General features: G+C 36.2%; 1 protein-coding gene across 12 annotated transcripts in view; it reads left to right on the top strand.

The window, feature by feature from the left end:
* Window positions 1-20,472, top strand: part of LOC108297774 (histone demethylase UTY) — a 221,504-nt gene that overhangs the window by 183,085 nt on the left and 17,947 nt on the right. For all 12 annotated transcript variants that reach the window (XM_017520486.2, XM_037735566.1, XM_017520485.2 and 9 more), the window contains 6 exons: window positions 6,006-6,070; window positions 6,165-6,239; window positions 6,767-6,915; window positions 9,966-10,080; window positions 14,256-14,443; window positions 15,201-15,342. In XM_017520486.2, the coding sequence (XP_017375975.1) occupies window positions 6,006-6,070; window positions 6,165-6,239; window positions 6,767-6,915; window positions 9,966-10,080; window positions 14,256-14,443; window positions 15,201-15,342 (734 nt within the window). The remainder of the gene's footprint in view (window positions 1-6,005; window positions 6,071-6,164; window positions 6,240-6,766; window positions 6,916-9,965; window positions 10,081-14,255; window positions 14,444-15,200; window positions 15,343-20,472) is intronic.

A 20,472-nucleotide genomic window follows, 5' to 3' on the forward strand; every position in this document is an offset into this window, starting at 1 on the left:
TGCACCAAGAACCGCCACACCAAGGCAGTGGCAAAACTGCCTCACCGGCCTCAAGAGTCACGCTGGCGACACGTGGGGCTCCTCCGCTGGGAATCTCCTGGTGTGTGAGCAACAAAAATTGATCTGAAAGTGTGGCGTCCTCTCGTTCTCTGCTCTTTCAGTGGGAGCTGCAATCCCGAGCTGCTAGTGATCAGCCATCTTGGATCTCTCTCACCACATTTTATTTATCCAGTCCAACACTGATGAACACCTAGGCTGATTACATGTCTTTGTGTTGCCAAACCAAACCAATGATTGTGCTGCTTATTCTTGTGGTCCAATAGCAAGATGCAGAGGAACTGGGAAAGGAGAGTGTTTATTTCTGTAACTGGTGCAGGGAGAAAGCGAGGAAAATATCTCCAGACCAACTCAAAAGTATTACAAAGTATTCTAGAGCTTATATACCTTCTAAGCTGTGTGTCAGTGTGTAGTGTGCATTCATCTAAATTCATAAGTGATTAACAGCTTCTAATCTATAACCAAGGTCTGAGTTTTGAAGACCTTCCTCTGGAGTCTCAGTAAATTTACTTTATCTAGATGTGTTCAGGTGCTGGGGGCCCTTATCCAGCCTCTTACTAAATCATGGAGATTTGGGGAATTTCTTTAGACCACCAGTATAACTTGTTTGTGGAAGTCTGCATAATTTTTTCAGACTCCCCAGTAAAAATTTGTTTATCATAAGCAAGTTCTGTTAAGAATTCATTCATTTTCTTGTTATCTTGAAGGCCCAGAGAAGGGCGGGGCAAAACTCTTAATGGACTTTTGTTACATTCCAGCCTTTATATGAGAGCACTGGCTCTCTCAGCTTTTAATTAAGCGCCCAATCAGTGCTGACACAGTTGTGATGGAGGCCTGCCTGTTCAGTTGTTGAGACCTGATCGGCCCCAGTTGCTGTTGTGAATAGCGCAGTGATGATGAACATAGGAGTGCATGTGTCTGTTTTTGTAGAATGTTCTGTTTTCCATTGGGTAGATACTCAGTAATGAGATTGCTGGGTCAAATGGTAGCTCTCTTTTAGGTTCTTTGAGAACTCTCCAAACTGCTTTCCACAATGGGAAAACTAATTTACATTTCCACCAATGCTGTATAAGCCTTCCCTTTCCCTCACAGCCTTCCCAGCATGTGTTGTTTTTTGACTTTTTAATAGTAGTTATTCCAACTAATCTGAGATAATATCTGATTGTGATTTTGATTTGTAATTCTCTTGTAACTACTGATTGAGCATTTTTCATGTTTATTGGTCAGCATTTGTATATCTTTTTTTTTTTTTTTTTTTCCTCTCAGCAATAAACAGATTATGTATCTTCTTTTAAGAAGTGTATTTTCAGGTCCTTTGTCCATTTTTTAATGGAGTCATTTGTGTTTTGCTTGTTGCTTTGTTAAGTTCCTTATAGATGCTGGATATTAGACCTTTGTCAGACGCATAGTTCATGAATAATTTATCCCATTTTGTAACTTGTCTGTTTACTCTGTGGATAGTTTTTGTTTGTTTATTTTGCTGTGCTGATCTCTGTAGTTTAATTGGGTCTCACTTTTAAATTTTCATTTTGTCCCAATTGCATTTAGAGACATAGCCAAAAAAATTGTTTGCCAAAACCAATGTCAAGAAGGGTATTTTCTAAGTTTTCTTTTTTTTTATAGTTTGACATCTCATATTTAAATCTTTAGTCTATCTTGAGCTAATTTTTATAGATGGTGGAAGGTAAGGATCCAGTTTCATTCTTCTGTGTATGGCTGGCAAGTTTTCCACCAGCACCATTAGTTAAATAGGTCTTTCTGCATTTTGTTTTTATCAGCCTTGTTGAAGATTAGACAGTTGTAGCTCTGTGGCTTTATTTCTCAGTTTTCTGTATGCTCAGTTGGTCTCTGTTTCTGTTTTGTACCAGTACCATGGTGTTCTGGTTACTGTATGTAGCCTTATAATATAGTTTGAAGTCAAGTAGTATTTTTCAAAATAATTTTTCTATTGAGGTTCCTTAAGATGAATTTTTAAATTTCACTACAGCTGCTGTTGGTATTTTGATGAGGTTACACGAATCTGTGGATCACTTTTATTAATATCGACTTGACATTGTTGTAACAGTTTTAATTTTCCAAAATATAAATCCTTATCTTGGTCACCTTAGAGAAAAACCTATCAGTCCTTCCTAGGTACGATGTTAAGTTGAGGATTTTTCATATATGGCCTTTATTATGTTGAAGATCTTTCCATTTGTGCCTAGTTTGTAGAATGTTTTTACCTTATATAAGGATTTGAATTTTGTGAAATTACATTTCTTATATTTCATCATAATATTTGCATTACCATTTATAAGATATATTCGTTTCTAATTTTGTTACGTGTCTGTCTAGGGTCTTTGGATAAATCTAGGCTCATATAATGATAATTGAAACTTTTGATAATTGGAATTTTCTAGAAGCATTAGTATTAGGTAAAATAGAGACCAGTATTTTAGACCATCTCTAGATGAGTTAGAATATTACAGATAAGGTTTTCTCTGTGCTCTCTCTCTTTTGAGGGAACAAATTAGGAATGAAATTGATGCCTCTTCCAGGCAAGGACAAGTAAAAAACAGCATAGTGTTTTCTATTGTTTTAAGTATGGCTTTTTCTGAGTTGTTTAATTGGATGCTATAGGTCTGTGATTGTTTTCCACAGATTGTATCATGTTGTGTTAGGTACTTTAAAATTTTTTTACATAAGGAAGTTTGAGGGCCTGCAGCTTCCTCATTCACCATTTGGACTGATGTCACCTGCCTTTTATTTGTTTTTATACTGCTTTATCAAGATCATTATATAATATACAATTCACACATATGAAGTTTACAGTTCAGTGGGTTTTAGTGTATTTCCTAGGTATACAACCATTATCATAATATTTTCTTATTGCCTAGTGAAAGCTGAGACCCATCCAGTCACATTTTCCCAACTCCAGGAATTCAAGCAGCCATTGTATCTGTAGATCTACCTATGTTGCATTTGCTTATGCGTGTGTGTGGGGGGTGTGGGGGGGATGGTATGTCTTTTGTGACTGGTCTCTATTTCGTAGCATAATATTTACAAGATCTATTCATTTACAGCATGTGTCACTACATCATTTCTTTTTTAATGACAATAGTACACTGCCTGGATATACATCTTTTTTTGGTGAAGGGGAGCTATCGGTTTATGAACATTGGATTGTTGCTGTTCTGCCTCATGGCTATTCTGTGTAATGCTATTATATGTAATGCTATTATGAATACTCATAAGCAGTATTTCTGTGGAGGGAGAAATGTATTGTCCCTTGGGTAGATGCTAGATCATGAGGTGTAATAACACATTATTTATTCTGATATTTCTTGTTGTTTTGTTTTGAGACATAGTCTCACTCTGCCACCAGGCTGGAGTACAGTGGTGCCATCTCTCCTTACTGCAATCTCTGCCTCCTAGATTCAAGTGATTCTCCTGTGTTAGCCTCCAAGCAGCAGGGATTACAGGCTTATGTCACCACACTCACCTTTTTGTATTTTTAGTAGAGACGGATTTTCACCATGTTGGGCAGGATGGTCTTGATCTCCTGACCTTGTGATCCACCTGCTTTGGCCTCCCAAAGTGCCAGGATTACAGGCATAAGACACTGCAGCTGACCCCTTTGTTTTATACTGACAGCCTCACTTTGTTGCCTGGGCTAGAATGCAGTGTCACAGTCTTGGCTTACTGCAACGTCTACCTCCTGGGTTCAAGCAGTTCTCCTGCCTCAGCTTCCCAAATAGCTGGGACTATAGGAATGCATCACCACACCTGGCTAATTTTTGTGTTTTTAGTAGAGACAGGGTTTTGCCATGTTGCCCGGGCTGGTCTCAAACTAGTGACCTCAAGCCATCTGGCTTGGCCTCCCAAAATGCTGGGATTACAGTTGTGAGCCACTGGACCTGGCCTTGTTGTTTATTCTGTTAAGGAACTACCACATTACTTTTCAAATGGTTGCATCATTTTACATTTTCCTTTATTATTATTTTTTTTTTTTGAGACTGAGTCTCACTCTGTTTACTGTTTATGCTGGAGTGCAATGGCAATAGCTCAGATCACTGCAACCTCTGCCTCCTGGGTTCAGCAGACTTTCTCCTGCCTCAGCCACCCAAGTATCTGGGATTTTAGGCACACACTGTTATGCCTGGCTAATTTAATTTTAGTTTATTTTTACTGGGTTTCATCGTATTGACCATGCTTGTTTTGAACTACTGGCCTCAAGCGATCCACCTGCCTTAGCCTCCCAAAGGGCTGTGATTACAAGCATGAGCCACTGTGCCCAGCTTACATTTTAATTATTAATTTATAAGTTTCCAATACCTATATACAATGTCCTTTTGATTCTAACCATACTATTGGTTGTGAATTAATATTTCATTTTGTCTTTTCCTAAATGGCTATTTGCTAAACATCTAAACATATTGTTAATGGAAATATTTGCTTTGGTGAAATGCATGTTTATTTCCTTTGCCCATTGTTTAATTGGGCCATTTTTATTATTGAGCTATAAATGATATGCAGGTATATTGTTAAAAATTCCTTCACAAGTATTATATGTGCCAGTGCATTTTTCTGTTCTGTAAGTTGTCTTTTAACTTTTGTTAGTAGTCTTTAAAGCGCAAAAATTTTAATTTTGATTCAGTTTAATTATTTGCATTTCTCGGATTTAATTTGTTGTCATTGCTAAGAAACTATTGCCTAACCTGTAGTCACACAGATTTACTTCTGTATTTTTTTTTTGTATGAGAGTTTTACCTGGTGTCCCTTATATTTAGGTCACATTCATTTCAAGTTAATTTTTCTTCACATTATGAGATAAGGGCCCAACTTTATTCTTTTACATCTGCATTTCCAGTCGCCCGAGAAGTATTTTCTTGTTGTATATTCTTGATACATTTCTCAAGAGAATAACAAACGTTTTTTATATTCAACATTTATTAAAAATGGGAAAATATTTTATTATTTATACAGAATTCATTGCAATGAAAATTTGCCCGTGAAGAACTTCGTCCATATGCCCTTAGCTTTGTTAATGTGGTTTATTGCAAAGAAAGTCAGGGTAATTAAATACGATACTATAATCAGAAATAGAGGGTCTTAACTCATCTCACTTTATATGTATTTGTTTTTGTATGCAAACAAATAATGTGCCATTGTTTTGCTACTTGGCAGTTATAATTAACATTTATAGTTATACCCCTTAGTAATCTTGCTTCAAATTTTTCTTCATTATCTTGTCTGGCCAAAGTATAGGAGTCAACACATTCTTTCTCATAAAACAATATCCACAGGGAAAAAAACAAAACAATGCTCTTGCTTATTAAAAAAGGGAATTGGGGAAGGCTGAGACAAGAGACTGCTTGAACCCATGAGGTGGAGGTTGCAGTGAACTGAGATTGCACCATCACACTCTAGCCTGGGCAACAAGAGTGAAGTTCTGTCTCAAAAAAAAGGAAAAAAACAAAAAAAACCCAGAGAATCTGTCTTTTTATTAGGTGCTTTCTTACATCTTTTTAATTTTTTTTTTAAAAAAGTAAGTTTTTGCGTAGTGTCTTTATTTTCATTTTTAGTTCTCTCTCAAATTCTCTTGATGCCATTTTAAATGAAATCATTTACCATTTCAAAAATTGGTAGGTCCAAAGTAAAATTTGAATGATTACATGCTTTTCCTATAAATTAGTGTAATAACTGAATTTCTTACTAATTTTGTAGATAATGGAGGATGTTAAATTCCATGTACTGGGCTTTGACTTTTCCTGGGACTTTATTTAATGTGATTGTAGAAGATATTTTCTGTGAAATGTATCTGTAGAAACTTATTTCTCAAAAATAGTACTGCTCATGTAGATGAATATTTTGATAATTTGTATGATAGAAGTGGTAGTAGCCTATTAGAGGATACTAAGTATGAAAATATATATATATATATATATAATTTTTTTTTTAACATGTAGGAAGAAAATGAGAAAAGAACACAACACAAAGATCATTCAGATAATGAATCCACATCTTCAGAGAAGTAAGTAACTTTTAGCATCCACTCAATAATTCTGTGTAAAATACATGAATTTAATGTTCCCTCTTTTTTTTTTTTTTTTTTTTTTTTTTTTAAGTTCTGGAAGGAGAAAGAAAGGACCTTTTAAAACTATTAAATTTGGGACAAACATTGACCTTTCTGATAACAAAAAGTAAGTCCCCCTGGCCTGGTACTATTTCCATGAACTGAAGCAATGAGAGTATTTCAGGATTGGGAATTACCTAGTTGTCTATTTTTTTAATATTCCTAATCATTATTAGCTCTTTTCCTTGTTTTTTTTTTTGTTTGTTTTTTGTTTTTTGTTTTTTTTTATGTTGACATGCTGGTTTTACTTAATAAATCTGCAATTCTGAAATAATTTGACAAGTTTGTACAATTAGAAACTTATTTTTCTTAAAATCAAAGTACCTACTTTATTAATACAGATTTATAAATAGAAAGTAAATTGTTTCTTTTATTTACTAGGTTATACGTTTTATTAATTTTTTTAGTAACCTGTTTGTCTTAGGACTTATTTTTGGAATAAGTTAAAGAGTTTAATTCTACTGACTGTACAGGTAATATATTTATAGGTTTAAGTATTTTTCTGATTGATTCACAGTGTTTTTGAGGATATATAGTAGTTCTCATGAGTTTTTGCAGCAGAGTTTTTACTCTTAATCTGCTATTTTATTGCAGGTGGAAGTTGCAGTTACATGAGCTGACTAAACTTCCTGCCTTTGTGCGTGTGGTGTCAGCAGGAAATCTTCTAAGCCACGTTGGGCATACCATTCTGGGCATGAATACAGTACAACTATATATGAAAGTTCCAGGGAGTCGAACGCCAGGTGATTTAAAAGACTAACATAACTTATGTGATGGAAAAAAATTGAGTTTATCATGTGAAACAAGCAGAGAGAACACATTTCATTTACACCTCTAAAATTAAAATGATTTTTAGTTAATAAATTAATTTTGAGACATACTCTTCTCTCTGTCACCAGGCTAGACTGCAGTTGCGCTATATGAGCTCACTTCAAACCTCTGCCTCCCATGTTCAAGCAATTCTCCTGCCTCAGCGCCCCCCATGTAGCTGTGATTACAGGCTCCTGCCACCACACCCAGCTAATTTTGTATTTTTAGTCAAACAAGGTTTCACCATGTTGGCCAGGTTGGTCTCAATCTCCTAATTCCGTGATCCACCCACCTCATCCTCCCAAAGTGCTGGGATTATAGATGTGAGCACTGTGCGTGGCCTAAAATTTTTTCTTATAGATAAAAATGTTCATATTACTCTTAGAATTGAGCTGAGAGTAAACAGTATGGTCTAATCCTGAATTCATATAAAAATATCAGAACAATGTGAACTGGGAAAGGGGCCCTAAGGTACTTAGTAAGTGGTAAGAATGACACCAGGTTAACAATGATTTTCAAAGGTTTTAACCACAATTGCAATAAGAATGATATATTATGAACCAGTTTACTGAAGTTATATATAGTAAAAATTTCGCTTACAATACTTGAAATATGTGATGCCCTTTTCCTGTATTTTTTTTTAAATGTAATCTAAAAATTTTCTAATTTAAGCAAACATTGTTTAAAGGGCTACATAGTAAATATTTTAAACTTTCAAGCTGAGAGATTCAATCAACATTTTATAGGTATTCTATATAGACAAAAAACCTATTTTTGAGGGATTTTTATTGATGAAAATCAAAATAACAAATGAGTGAATTTATTTACTAGTTAAAAGAATGGAATTATCTTGGAGGAAACAATATTTCACTTCATTAGGCTCAAATACAATGTTGTTGTGTTATCTAGATTAACTACAAATTTACATCTGTTAAAGTTGTTCTGTGGTAGTGAGATCTTCAAAAATGTCTTTTCAAGTGGATCAGTACTACTGTATACTGATGTCAATCTTTGAGCATATTTTCTTGAGCATGTTAATTGCCTTAAAGACATTTAGAGAGTTGCTAGATTTTTTTTTCCCCCCTTTTGGGTTATTTTCTTTTTAGATTTCATTAAACTGCAGATTTATTTTCTCCAGTTGAAGGTCAATTGTACCTACAGTTGGAAAACCTCACCGTAGTACAAATGGCTTTTGAAATACACGTATTGGCTGGGCATAGTGGCTCACGTCTGTAATCCCAGCACTTTGGGAAGCAAAGGCGGGTAGATCATGAGGTCAAGAAATCAAGCTCATCCTGGCCAATATGGTGAAACCCCATCTCTACTAAAAATACAAAAATTAGTTGGGCATGGTGGTGCACACCTGTAGTCCCAGCTACTCAGGTGGCTGAGGCAGGAGAATCACTGGAACCCAAGACACAGATGTTGCAGTGATCTGAGATTGTGCCACTGCACTCCAGCCTGGCAACAGAATGAGAGTCAGTCTGAAAGAAAGAAGGAAGAAAGGAGGGAAGAAAACAGGGAAGAAAGAAAGAAAGAAAAGAAAGAGAGAAAAAGAAATATGCAAATTTTCCTGCACTTTCATTGAGGTTTGGAAAATGCTGCTGAAATTCTGTTTTGAACTTAAGGAAGTATATGTTGCAAATGTCTGATACTGGAGATGTGGCTGCTTCTTTGTTTTTATCAGCCTTTTACATAGTGTATAAAAGCAGCTTGATATTATTTGCAATTCAAAAATTTTTTTCTGTCTTCAGAATGACATTGTTCTAAAAGTTTCACATGTAAGTTCTCTTTGCCTTGTAATTTTTAGGTTGAATTTATCAAGAAATGTTTGGAAGCCTGCCGCAAAGTTTCCATGGCCAATAAGTGGTCAGTAGCAGTGACTGATGGTGGTACTTCTTCAGAAAAATTTCCACCTCAACTCTGAGTGCTAAAAATAGCAGTACAACTTCATCACTGCTAAATCATTGACCTGCTTTTTTTCTTTTTTTTAAGACAGATGAGGATATTCAATCTCTGTTTCTGACAGAATTTCATGGAACTTAGGTTTAGTAGGTCGATAAGACTGGCATATGATAAGATATTTTTCACAAATCTGCCAATGAATAATACAGTGCAAGTGAAATAATTAGATATTAAGCACCTTACATTTTCACAGTGAAAATGAAATAAATCACATGAAATGAAAAACCTTTTTCTTTTAAAATCTAGCAGTGATAAAAACAAACTTTTAATAGATTGTTTCCTTGTCAAACCTTTAATAGATTATTTCTAAAATGTTTGGGTTTTTTTGTTTCTTTGTATAACATTAGTACTTCCACAGCGTCCTGTGGAACTGTTAAGGAATTCCTTAGACGAAATGTAGTATTGTTTTAGTTTACCAAATATAATTTAAAGAAACATTGTGTTGAAATTTTGTATATGTAGATTTTGTTCACCTATTACATAGAAATGATGCCTGCTGTAATACAGTTCACATTCTGACATGATCTTTAATGTGTTCTAAAATGTTAGGATTGCTGAGAGACCATAAGCCAACATTGTACATATGGTATGTAATGTAAATGTTTCTAACTCTTTCACCTTGGGTAGGTTGATGGTGTCCCAGCGTTTGTAATTTTTATTTTTAAATGCCCTTCCCATGGGTAGTGCCATCCACCTACGCGTTGTGAAGATTTATGGTCTTTTACATTACGTAGTAAAATTTGACATGTGGTAGGAGATAAGAATGCTGGAGACAGGTTACATTTTTAAAACTATACCTCTTTTAATAAGATTTTTGATACTGTTTGTGAGAATTAATATGTAGTTTATAGAGAAGAAAATAGTAATAATTACTATAGCTAATGTTTATTCCATATTATGTTCTGTTAACAGTTGTAAGCATTTATTTTTTACTCACTCCTAAAAACTACCCAGTGATTTAAAGGCACATTTCTCCATTTAATTTTAGCTGCAATTGTGACTTTCCTTTTACTTTCAGGCCACCAAGAAAATAACAACTTCTGCTCTGTTAACATAAATATTGGTCCAGGAGATTGTGAATGGTTTGTTGTACCTGAAGATTACTGGGGTGTTCTGAATGACTTCTGTGAAAAGTAGGTTTCTGAACTAAACTTTCATGTAACATAATTCTGGGAAAAGAGTTCATCGTAAAGGAGAAACTGCAAAGCCAAGTTTCTTGATGCAACTGTCAGGTTTTACTTTCTGCTTAGCAGATTTTTTTTTTTTTTCTTTAAGACAGGGTTTCACCATGTTGGTCAGGCTGGTCTTGAACTCCCGACCTCAGGTGATCGGCCTGCCTTGGCCTCCAAAGTGCTTGGATTACAGGCGTGAGCCTCCATGCCTGGCCAAAATTTTTTTTATAAATGATTTGATTTTATATCTTTTATGTTATCTGAAATACTTAAAAGATGCCATGAGGCCAAGCACAGTGTCTCAGCACTTGGGGATGCGGAGGCAGATGGATGTCTTGATCCAGAAGACCAGCCTAAGCAACATGGTGAAACCACAACAATTAGCCTGAACTTATAGTTCTTGATACTTGGGATGTTGAGGCTGAAGTGAGCCATAATCATGCCACAGCATGATTGAGACAAAGTGAGACTCTGTCTCAAAACAAACAAACAAACAAAAAACAGAAAGTGCCATGAACTAGTCTCTGCAGTGGTAATAGGTGTGAGTGGAAAAGATGGTAAATTAATTTTTTTTATGTTAATGTTAAAAATTTACGTGTCTTTTCATATTTGACAAGTGTGCTTTAAACAAAAGCTTTATTTACAATTGTCTTTAGAAATGACAAAAATTATAAAATAAAGCATCCTTGTAGCTTAATAACTCAATTTTATGTCTTTGTAATTCAGCCTAAAACTATCGATAACGAAGGAATCACATGATTTGTTTTCTTAAAGTTGGTAAAGATTTTAGTGGGCAAATACAGACATAATTAAAATTGTATTAGGTACTTAAAACCATCTTGGCTCACCATAACCTCCATCTCCTAGGTTCAAGTGATTCTCTTGCATCAGCCTCTGGAGTAGCTGGGAGTGGCAGGCACCACCATGCCCGGCTAATTTTTTTGGAATTTTAGTAGAGATGAGGTTTCTCCATGTTGTAATCCCCGCACTTTGGGAAGCCAGGCAGATGACCTGAGGTCGGAAGTTCAAGTTAATCTTGAACTCCCGACCTGAGATCATCTGCCTGGCTTCCCAAAGTGCGGGGATTACAGGCATGAACCACCATACCTGGCCTTTGTTTTTTTTTTTTNTTTTTTTTTTTTTTTTCCTTAATAAAAAACTTTCTCTAGTTTTATATGGGTAGTATAGGCGGAGGTAAGGTAAGATTTGTGCTATGCTTATAATTTTTTCCCTTTCTTTTTTAACTTTGCTTCCTGTTTATTGGCAAATTTTGTAAGTTTATGGAAAACAGATTAGGCACAGTGGCTCACACCTATAATCCCAACACTTGGGAAGGCCAAGGAGGGCTGAACACTTGAGGTCAGGAGTTCAAGACCAGCCTGGCCAACATGGTGAAACCCCATCTCTACAAAAATTAACGAGTCATGGTGGTGTATAGTTGTAGTCGCAGCTATTTGGGAGGCTGAGGCAGAAGAATTGCTAGAACCCAGGAAGCAGAGGTTGCAGTGAACTGAAATTGCACCATTGCACTCCAGCCTGAGCAACAGAGCAAGACTCTGTCTCCACAGAAGGGGGAAAAAAAAAAAAACAGTTATGGAAAACATATAATTTTTTTATTCCTTGAATTGCTAACCTCTACTAAAGTTAAAATCAGTTTTAGGACAATAAAATAAATGAGACTAAAATTCCATATAGACAACTTGAGATTTTTTAATTATTTTGTTTTGTTTTATTTTTTGAGACAGTCTCACCCCTGTTTTCCAGGCTGGACCATAGGGGCACAATCAGATCACTTCTACGTGATTCTCCTGCCTCAGTCTCCTGAGAGTAGCTGGAACCATAGGCCCCTGTCACCACATGTGGCTATTTTTTTTTTTTCTAGTAGAAACAGGGTTCACCATGTTGACCAGGCCGATGTCAAACACATGACCTCAGGTGATCCACTCACCCCAGCCTCCCAAAGTGTTGGGATTACAGGCGTGAGCCACTGAACCCAGCCATTTTTTTTTTTTTTAAGACAAAATAGAAACAAAGCAAAAGCTAGTTATAAAATCTGAAACATTTTCAACTCTGTGAATTTCTTCCTCTTAAGAAAACTTAATTTGAAATAAAGTATTTGAGTAAATATTTAACAGAAAACTTAATATAGTTACTGTGTAGTACATAACAATTGTGAAATAAACTTTTTTTTTCTTGAGATGGAGTCTTGCTCTGTCCCCTAGGCTGGAGTGCATTGGCACAGTCTTAAGCTCACTGCAATCTCCACCTCCCAAGTTCAGGAAATTCTCCTGCCTCATCCATCTTAGTAGTTGGGGTTACAGGCACGCAACACCACACTCAGCTAATTTTTGTATTTTCAGTAGAGCCAGGGTTTCACCATGTTGGCCTGGCTGGTCTCAAACTCCTGACCTCAGGTGATCCTCCTGCCTTAGCTAGGATTACAGGTGCAAGCCACCACACTCAGGCAACAATATGGAAAATTCGATGGAGAGTAACCAAATGAGACTGTTTTAAAACTTCATCATTTTGTCTGTTTGTATTGGTACCAGTGATGGTGGTGGTTCATATATTTGTATATGGGTTCTTCTGGTAGTTTTTTCAGCTGCCTTAAGTCAACTCATTCCTAAAAGCATATGCAAATTATACATTCTGTCTTCACTCCCCTTTCCTGCCTAGGATTCAGTACAGCAGTAGAGGATGATATCTGCTCTCCTCCTCCCCCCCAACATAGGAATTGAGAGAAGGTCCTGGTGCTTTTATCTGTCACAGTGATTATGATTAAGATTTTAAATGACTTATGATTTCTAGCCAGAGTTTTCTTTTAGAGATTTCTAGGTATCAAGACGGTTTTTAGTAAATAAAAAGGTAGAGTCAAAATATTTCTTATTGAAACAAAATTTAAAATCAGTGTCTTTCACTGTAATAAGAAACTTAAATATTAATTTACAGACTTTTGAACAGCAGCAGTTTAAGCTTATAGTAACTGAGCTTTGGATATGTCTGTCTGTATTCACCTGCAGTTCATTTTTCTCAGGACTGGCCCAAGACTTTAATTGCAAATGAAAGAGGCATTTCTTGTTGCAATGCTTTTATCATGAAAAGTTGGGTTTTTTGTTTTGTTTTGTTTTTGCAGTGGAGTGTCACTCTGTTGCCCAGGATGGAGTGCAATAGTACAATTTTGGCTCACTGCAACCTCCGCCTCCCCAGTTCAAGTGCTTCTCATGCCTCAGTTGCTGTGATTACAGGCACATGTCACAATGTTTTTCTTTTTTTCTTTTTTAAACTAGTAGAGACGTCCTTTCATCATATTGGCCAGCCTGGTCTTGAACTCCTAACCTCAAACGACCTGCCTGCCACAGCCTCCCAAAGTGCTGGGATTACAGGCCTGATAACACTGTGTCCAGCTCTATGATACAGACTGTTAATGGAATAAATACTGAGAGTGTGTGTTTTTTTTTTTAAATTGCATTTTAGGTTTTGGGGTACCTGTGAAGAACATGCAGTTGTTGCATAGGTACACACATGGCACTGTGATTTGCTGCCTTACTCCCCTTCACCTATATCTGGCATTTCTCCCCATGCTATCTCTCCCCAACTCCCCACCCACCGCTGTCCCTCCCCCGTTTCCCCCCAACAGACCCCAGTGTGTGGTGCTCCCCTCCCTGTGTCCATGTGTTCTCATTGTTCAACACCGCGTATGAGTGAGAACATGCGGTGTTTGATGTTCTGTTCTTGTGTCAGTTTGCTGAGAATGATGGTTTCCAGGTTCATCCATGTTCCTACAAAGGACATCAACTCATCCTTTTTGATGCCTGCATAATATTCCATGGTGTATATGTGCCACATTTTCCCTGTCCAGTCTATCATCAATGGGCATTTGGGTTGGTTCCAGGTCTTTGCTGTTGTAAACAGTGCTGCAACGAACATTTATGTGCATGTGCCCTTGTAGTAGAACGATTTGTAATCCTTTGGATATATACCCAGTAATGGCATTGCTGGGTCGAATGGAATTTCTATTTCTAGGTCCTTGAGGAATCTCCACACTGTCTTCCACAATGGTTGAACTAGAGAGCATTTTTTTTTTTAGCTCTTGAGGAGACATTTTTCAACTTGATTTTCATTATTTTCTTTATCAGGAACAATTTGAATTTTTTAATGAGTTCTTGGTGGCCCAACCTTGAAGATCTTTATGAAGCAAATGTTCCTGTGTATAGATTTATTCAGCGACCCGGAGATTTGGTCTGGATAAATGCAGGCACTGTGCATTGGGTTCAAGCTGTTGGGTGGTGCAACAACATTGCCTGGAATGTTGGTCCACTTACAGGTATTTTGAATAATAAACTAACAAAGTTTATGTTATAAAGGATTACCTAATAGGTATTGTTTTACTAGTTGAAAATAACTCACTAAAAATAGAGTGTCTCTTGTGGAAAAAAAAACCCCAATTTTTAATACAGAGTTAAATTCAGCTTTAAAAATGGCAATGTAAGAACACAGATTTTATTAAACAATTATAGAAACACAAGATACACTTTTGGGATATTTTAGAGTGCTAGATTTTGTTTTTATAAAGGAAGCCCTTTATTAAGGGATAAAGCATTGCAGTTGATCATTAGAAATTTCTGTTCATGTGGTATATCATATGTGCAGTCCTAGAATGTAATAGGATTTAATATACGTAAATAAAGAATCTGGCCTTAAGACCTAGAAAGACCTGAGATAGACCATGTCTCCACATTGTTAACTCTATGACTTTAGGTTAAGTTTTTTGTGTGGTTTTTTTTTTAAAAAAAAAAAAAACTCTCAGGCCCTCACTTATTTCTTCTACCAAATAGCATTAGAAAATCAAGAAGGCCTTGAAAGGCTAAAATGAGATAATATGTAAAAAGAACCTAGCACAGTGTCTTACATATTGTGAGTGCTCTTTACATTAGATTTTTTTTAACCAAAGTTATTCAGACACAGAGTAGTCTTACAGTGTTTCAAGGTTTTCAGTAATGATACTGATATTGAAGCTATCACATATCATAATGGTTATGTCCATATGTATCATTTTTATGCTGTTGCTTTTTTCCTCCTAGCCTGCCAGTATAAATTGGCAGTGGAACGGTACGAATGGAACAAATTCCAAAGTGTGAAGTCGCTAGTACCCATGGTGCATCTTTCCTGGAACATGGCACGAAATATCAAAGTCTCAGATCCAAAACTTTTTGAAATGATTAAGTAAGTGCTTTCTAAAACTGCTGTAGTTTCTCTTTGGGGGTATTGGTAACCATTCAGTACTTTTTTTCCAAAGAATTATGTTGACCTCAAATGATGTCAACAGTCTAGAAGTCTTGGCAAAATGTAATAAGATACAAATAATCTTATATATTTATAAGTGTTATAAAATCTCATAAGATTAAAATATTTTCTTCCTTTACAAATAATCACCCACGTTTATTATGACTTGGAGAGGTGTAAAGGTAAATATGAATAGACACTGGTAAATTTATAAATCTATTTTCTCCTAACTCAGATAAAACTAATTTCCCAGGACAACTTGTTTTATTTACTATTTAAAAATAATTTTTGTTGTGTATTTTTTACTTTTTTATGATTAATGTATAGTTGGCGTGAAAAATTGTATGCATTTGAGATATAGAGCCTGATGATTTGGTAAACACATATATGAATATGAATGTACTAGCACCTCTCTTTTGTTTCTCTTGCCATATGATCTCTGTATGTACCAGTTCGCCTTCCCCTTCCCAGAAGCAACTGCTGGTGCCATACTTCTTTTATAGCCTGTAGAACTATGAGCCATATAAACCCCTCTCCTTTATAAATTACTTCCTCGGGCATTCTTTTATGGCTCACACCTGTAATCCCAACACTTTGGGAGGCTAAGGTGGACAGATCACAGGGTCAAGAGATCCAGACCATCCTGGCCAGCATGGCGAAACCCCATCTAAATGAACTGAGACAAAAAAATAAGTATTTAGGAGTGGGATACCACTTTTTGCCAAAAGATACTGGAAAATTTGGAAGCAGATTTGGAACTATTAGGCAGAGGTTCAAATTGCTGAAGGAGTAGGCTAGGCAAGGGTTGTATTATAATGAATGGGTGATTCTGATGAGGGCTCAGAAGGAAGACAGGAAGACAAAGAAAAGTTAGGGACTTCTTAGAAATTGGTAAACTGTTTCTGGCCAAAATGCTGATACAGACAGTAAAAGACTTCCAGATGAGATCTCAGATGGAAATGATGAGCTTACTGGGAACTAGAACAAAAGCCTACCTTGTTACCCTATAAGCAGAGGACCTGGCTGTGTTGTTTCCATTGCCCTAGGGTTTGGTGGGATGCTGAACTTAAGGATGATGACCTATGGGCAGGGCACGGTGGCTTGCACCTATAATCTCAGCACTTTGGGAGGCCAAGACTGGCAGATCATAGGGTCAAGAGATCGAGATCATCCTGGCCAACATGGTAAAACCCCATCTCTACTAAAACACACAAAAAATTAGCTGAGGGTGGTGGTGGGTGCCTTAGTCCCAGCTTCTTGGGAGGCTGAGGCAGGAGAATCACTTGAACCCAGGGGGCAGAGATTGCAATAAGCCAAGATCATGTCACTGCACTCCAGACTGGCCACAGAGTGAGACTCTGTCTCAAGGAAAAAAAAAAAAAAGTTATGACCAAGGGTACGTGGCAGAAAAAATTTCTAAAAAGCAAACTTTCAATAAGTGATGTAGCTACTTTTAGCAGCTTATGATCTAAAATTTGGAATATTGTAAAATGTGGAAAGGAAATATAATAGGAAAGAGCATTTTCAGGAAAGAAATCCAACGGTGCTACAGAGCAATAACTTGTTAGAGAGATTAGAGGGCCAGGTGCTAATCTTCAAGACCATTGCAAAAAGTCCTTAAAAATTTTTCAGGTATATTGAAGGCTTCCGCTCCCCTCAGAAGCCTAGCTACTTGGGAGAGTAGAAAGGTTTGAAAAGTAGGAAGGGACAGGCCTAGGGCACTGCCATTCCACCCATCCTCCATCACTCTAGAAAACTTAAATGTTAACCCTTGGTGATTTCCACATGGTGTTAAGTCACAACACCCATGGAGGCTTGACAGCTTCTACCTAGATTTCAGAGGATATATTAGAAATGTGGATGCCCACACAGAAGTCTGCCACAGGGAGAGAACCTTCACAGACCTCTAGTAGAACAGTGCGTAATGTGGAGGTGTGAGACTAGGGCCACAGCTCTGCAGACATTAAGGTTGCTAGTGCCAGTGGCAGTATGGAAGTCCAGGTTGGAAGAACTGCAATAATTCAACTTAAACACATGAGAACAGTCACATGGCCTGTGCCCAGTAAAGCCAAGTGGTTGGAGTGGCTTAAGGCCTTGGAAACACACTGCTCACACCAATATGTCCAAGATATGGGAATGGAGTCAAGAAAGATTACTTTGAAGCTTGAAGACTTAATATGTTCCCTGCTAGTTTTCAGGCTTGTATAGGGGCTTACTCCCTTCCTGGCTTGATTTATCCTTTTCAGAAAAGGATTGTTACCCTATATCTGTTCCACCATTATATCTTGGAAGTGAATAACTTGTTTGTTTTTTGTTTTTGAGACGGAGTCTTGCTCTATCGCCAGGTTGGCGTGCAGTGGTGCAATCTTGGATCACTGCAACCTCTGCCTCCTGGGTTCAAGCGATTCTTCCACCTCAGCCTCTTGAGTAGTAGGGACCCCAGGCATGTGCCACCATGCCCGGCTATTTTTTGTATTTTTAGTAGAGGCAGGGTTTCACCATGTTAGCCGGATGGTGTTGATCACCTGACCTCGTGATCTGCCCGCCTCGGATTCCCAGAGTGCTGGGATTACAGGCATGAGCCACTGTGCCCGGCCTACTTCTTTTTTATTTTACAAGCTTATAGTTATCATCATCTTGTATGTTACATCCCCAGAACCTACTCTTTGCGTAACTGAAACATGTACCTCTTGACCAGCATCTTGCCATATTTCCCTCCATGCCACCATGATTGAACATTATGCTCATGTGAGTTTGATGTTTTTAGATTGTACATGTATAAGTGAGATAATGCAGTGTTTGTCTTTCCGAATCTTATTTCATTTAGCCTGAAGTAAGCAGTGTTTTTTTCTCTGTTCTTCTAGTACTTTTTTGGTTTGAGTCTTGGACTTGAAGCCATTTTGAGATGATTTTTGTGTATAAGATGAGATGATAGTTGAGTTTTTTAATTCTGTATCAAAGAATGCAGTTTTTCCAATGTTGTTGATTGAAGACACTTTTCTTTCCCCATGTTTATTCTTGATACGCTTGTCAGAGAACAGTTGTTCATAGGTATATTTATTTCTGAGCTCTCTGTTCTGTTCTATTGGTCTGTATATCTGTGTTTATGCCAGTGATCTATTGTTTTTATTACTTTACCTTTGAGATATATTTTGAAATCAGGTCACTTGATGTCTCTAGCTTTGTTTTTATTTCCCAAGATTACTTTGGCTGTTGGAAGTCTTTTGTGATTTCATATTAATTTTAGAAGACTTTTTCTCTTCTAAAATTGCATGCTACTCACAGTAATTCACAAATTCAATGTAGTTGGGATTTTGCTCGAGATTGCATTAAATTTGTGGATTACTTTGGGTAGTATGGACATTTTAACAGCATTTATATTAATACTTCCATACACGTGAGTACGGATGTTTTTCATTTGTATGTGCCTTTAATTTTCCGTATTGGCATTTTATAGTTTTCAGTGTAGAAATCTTTTCACTTCATTGGTTCTATTAAGATATCTTTTTGTTCCTATTATAAATGGATTGTTTCCTTCATTTCCTTTTCCTTTTAATGAAAAGTACAGTTCATTTTTACATGCCAATTCTGTATCCTGACACTTTTCTGAATTATTCTGACAGTTTTCTTTGTCTCTAGTTTTTCTGCATATAGAATTGTTATCTGCAAATACAAGTTATTTTATTTCTTCACTTAAAGTTTGAATGCCATTTATTTATTTTTCTTATCTGACCATCTCGCTATAATATACAGTATTAGATTCTAAACAACTGGCAAGAGTGAGCATTCTTACTTAGGCCTTAGAAGGAAAGCTTTTCATTTCCCCCACAATGATTATAATGTTAGCTGTGGACTTTTCCTACACAGCATTTAACATGGGATCTATTACCTCTGTACCTAGTTTGTTGAGAGTTTAACTATCAATATTGAGTTTGAACATGTAGTTTTACCTTTTCTTCTGTTAGTATGGTATATCACATTGATATGCCTTTGTCACACCATTATTATTTTCCAGGGTTAAATCCACTTTTTAGGGGTGTATGATCCTTTTAATATGCTGCTCAATTCTGTTTGCTAGTATTTTACTGAGGATTTTTCCATCTATGTTCAATAGGAATGTTGGTCTATCATCTTATTTTCTTGTGACATCTTTGCTATTTGATATTAGGGTGGTGTTGACCTCATGAAATGAGTTCAGAAGTGTTCTTTGTTGTATTTTTTGGGAAAAAAAGTTGGTGTCTTTCTTTGATTGTTTATTAAAATTCACCCACAAAGACCAGTTACTGGTCTTTTCAGGATTTGTATTTCTTCTTGCTGTCAATTTGCAAAGTATAGTGTATTTCTTAGAATTTGTTCATATTTTCTGGATTATCTAGTTTTTTGCCATATTATTATTCATAAGAATCTCTTTGATACTTTTTATTTCTGAGTATCTTTTATAATGTCTCCTCTTCTCATTTTATTGGAGTCTTCTCTTTATTTTTCTTAGTCTTCCAATTTTGTTTATGGATTTAAAAGACTGGTTCTTAGTTTTGTTGAAATGTTTTCTATTGTTTGAATCTTTATATAACTTTCTCCTGTTGAAGTCTTTATTACTTCCTTCAGTTTAACTTTTGACTGACTGTTCTGGTTCCTTCAGGAGTAGTTAAGGTATTTATTTGACTACAACTTTTAAAGTAGGCATTTATTGTTGTAAACTTTTAGTACCATATTTGCTGGATTCTGTAGATTTAGATGTGTATTTGTTTTTATTTGTCTCAGCATATTTTTTTAGTTCCTTTATTCAATGGTTTTTCAACTGTGTGTTGTTTAGGATGTGTTAATAGTCTAGTTCTCTTGGTGGTGTTCACTTACAGTTTGATTCTATTGTGATTTGAAAGATTCTTGAATTATTTTACTCTTTTAAAGGTTAAGAATTCTTTTCTTACCTACTGTGTGATGTGTCCTGAAAATGTTGTTTGTGTGCTTGAAGACAAGATATAATTCTTCTACATACTTGTCAGGTTGCTTTGGTCCCAATATAGTTCTTGATTTTATTTCATTATTATTATGTTTTTTTTTGTTTTTTTT

This window comes from Cebus imitator, unplaced genomic scaffold (genome assembly GCF_001604975.1).
Source record: "Cebus imitator isolate Cc_AM_T3 unplaced genomic scaffold, Cebus_imitator-1.0 Scaffold842, whole genome shotgun sequence".
In the NCBI taxonomy this organism is placed as follows: Eukaryota; Metazoa; Chordata; class Mammalia; order Primates; family Cebidae; genus Cebus; species Cebus imitator.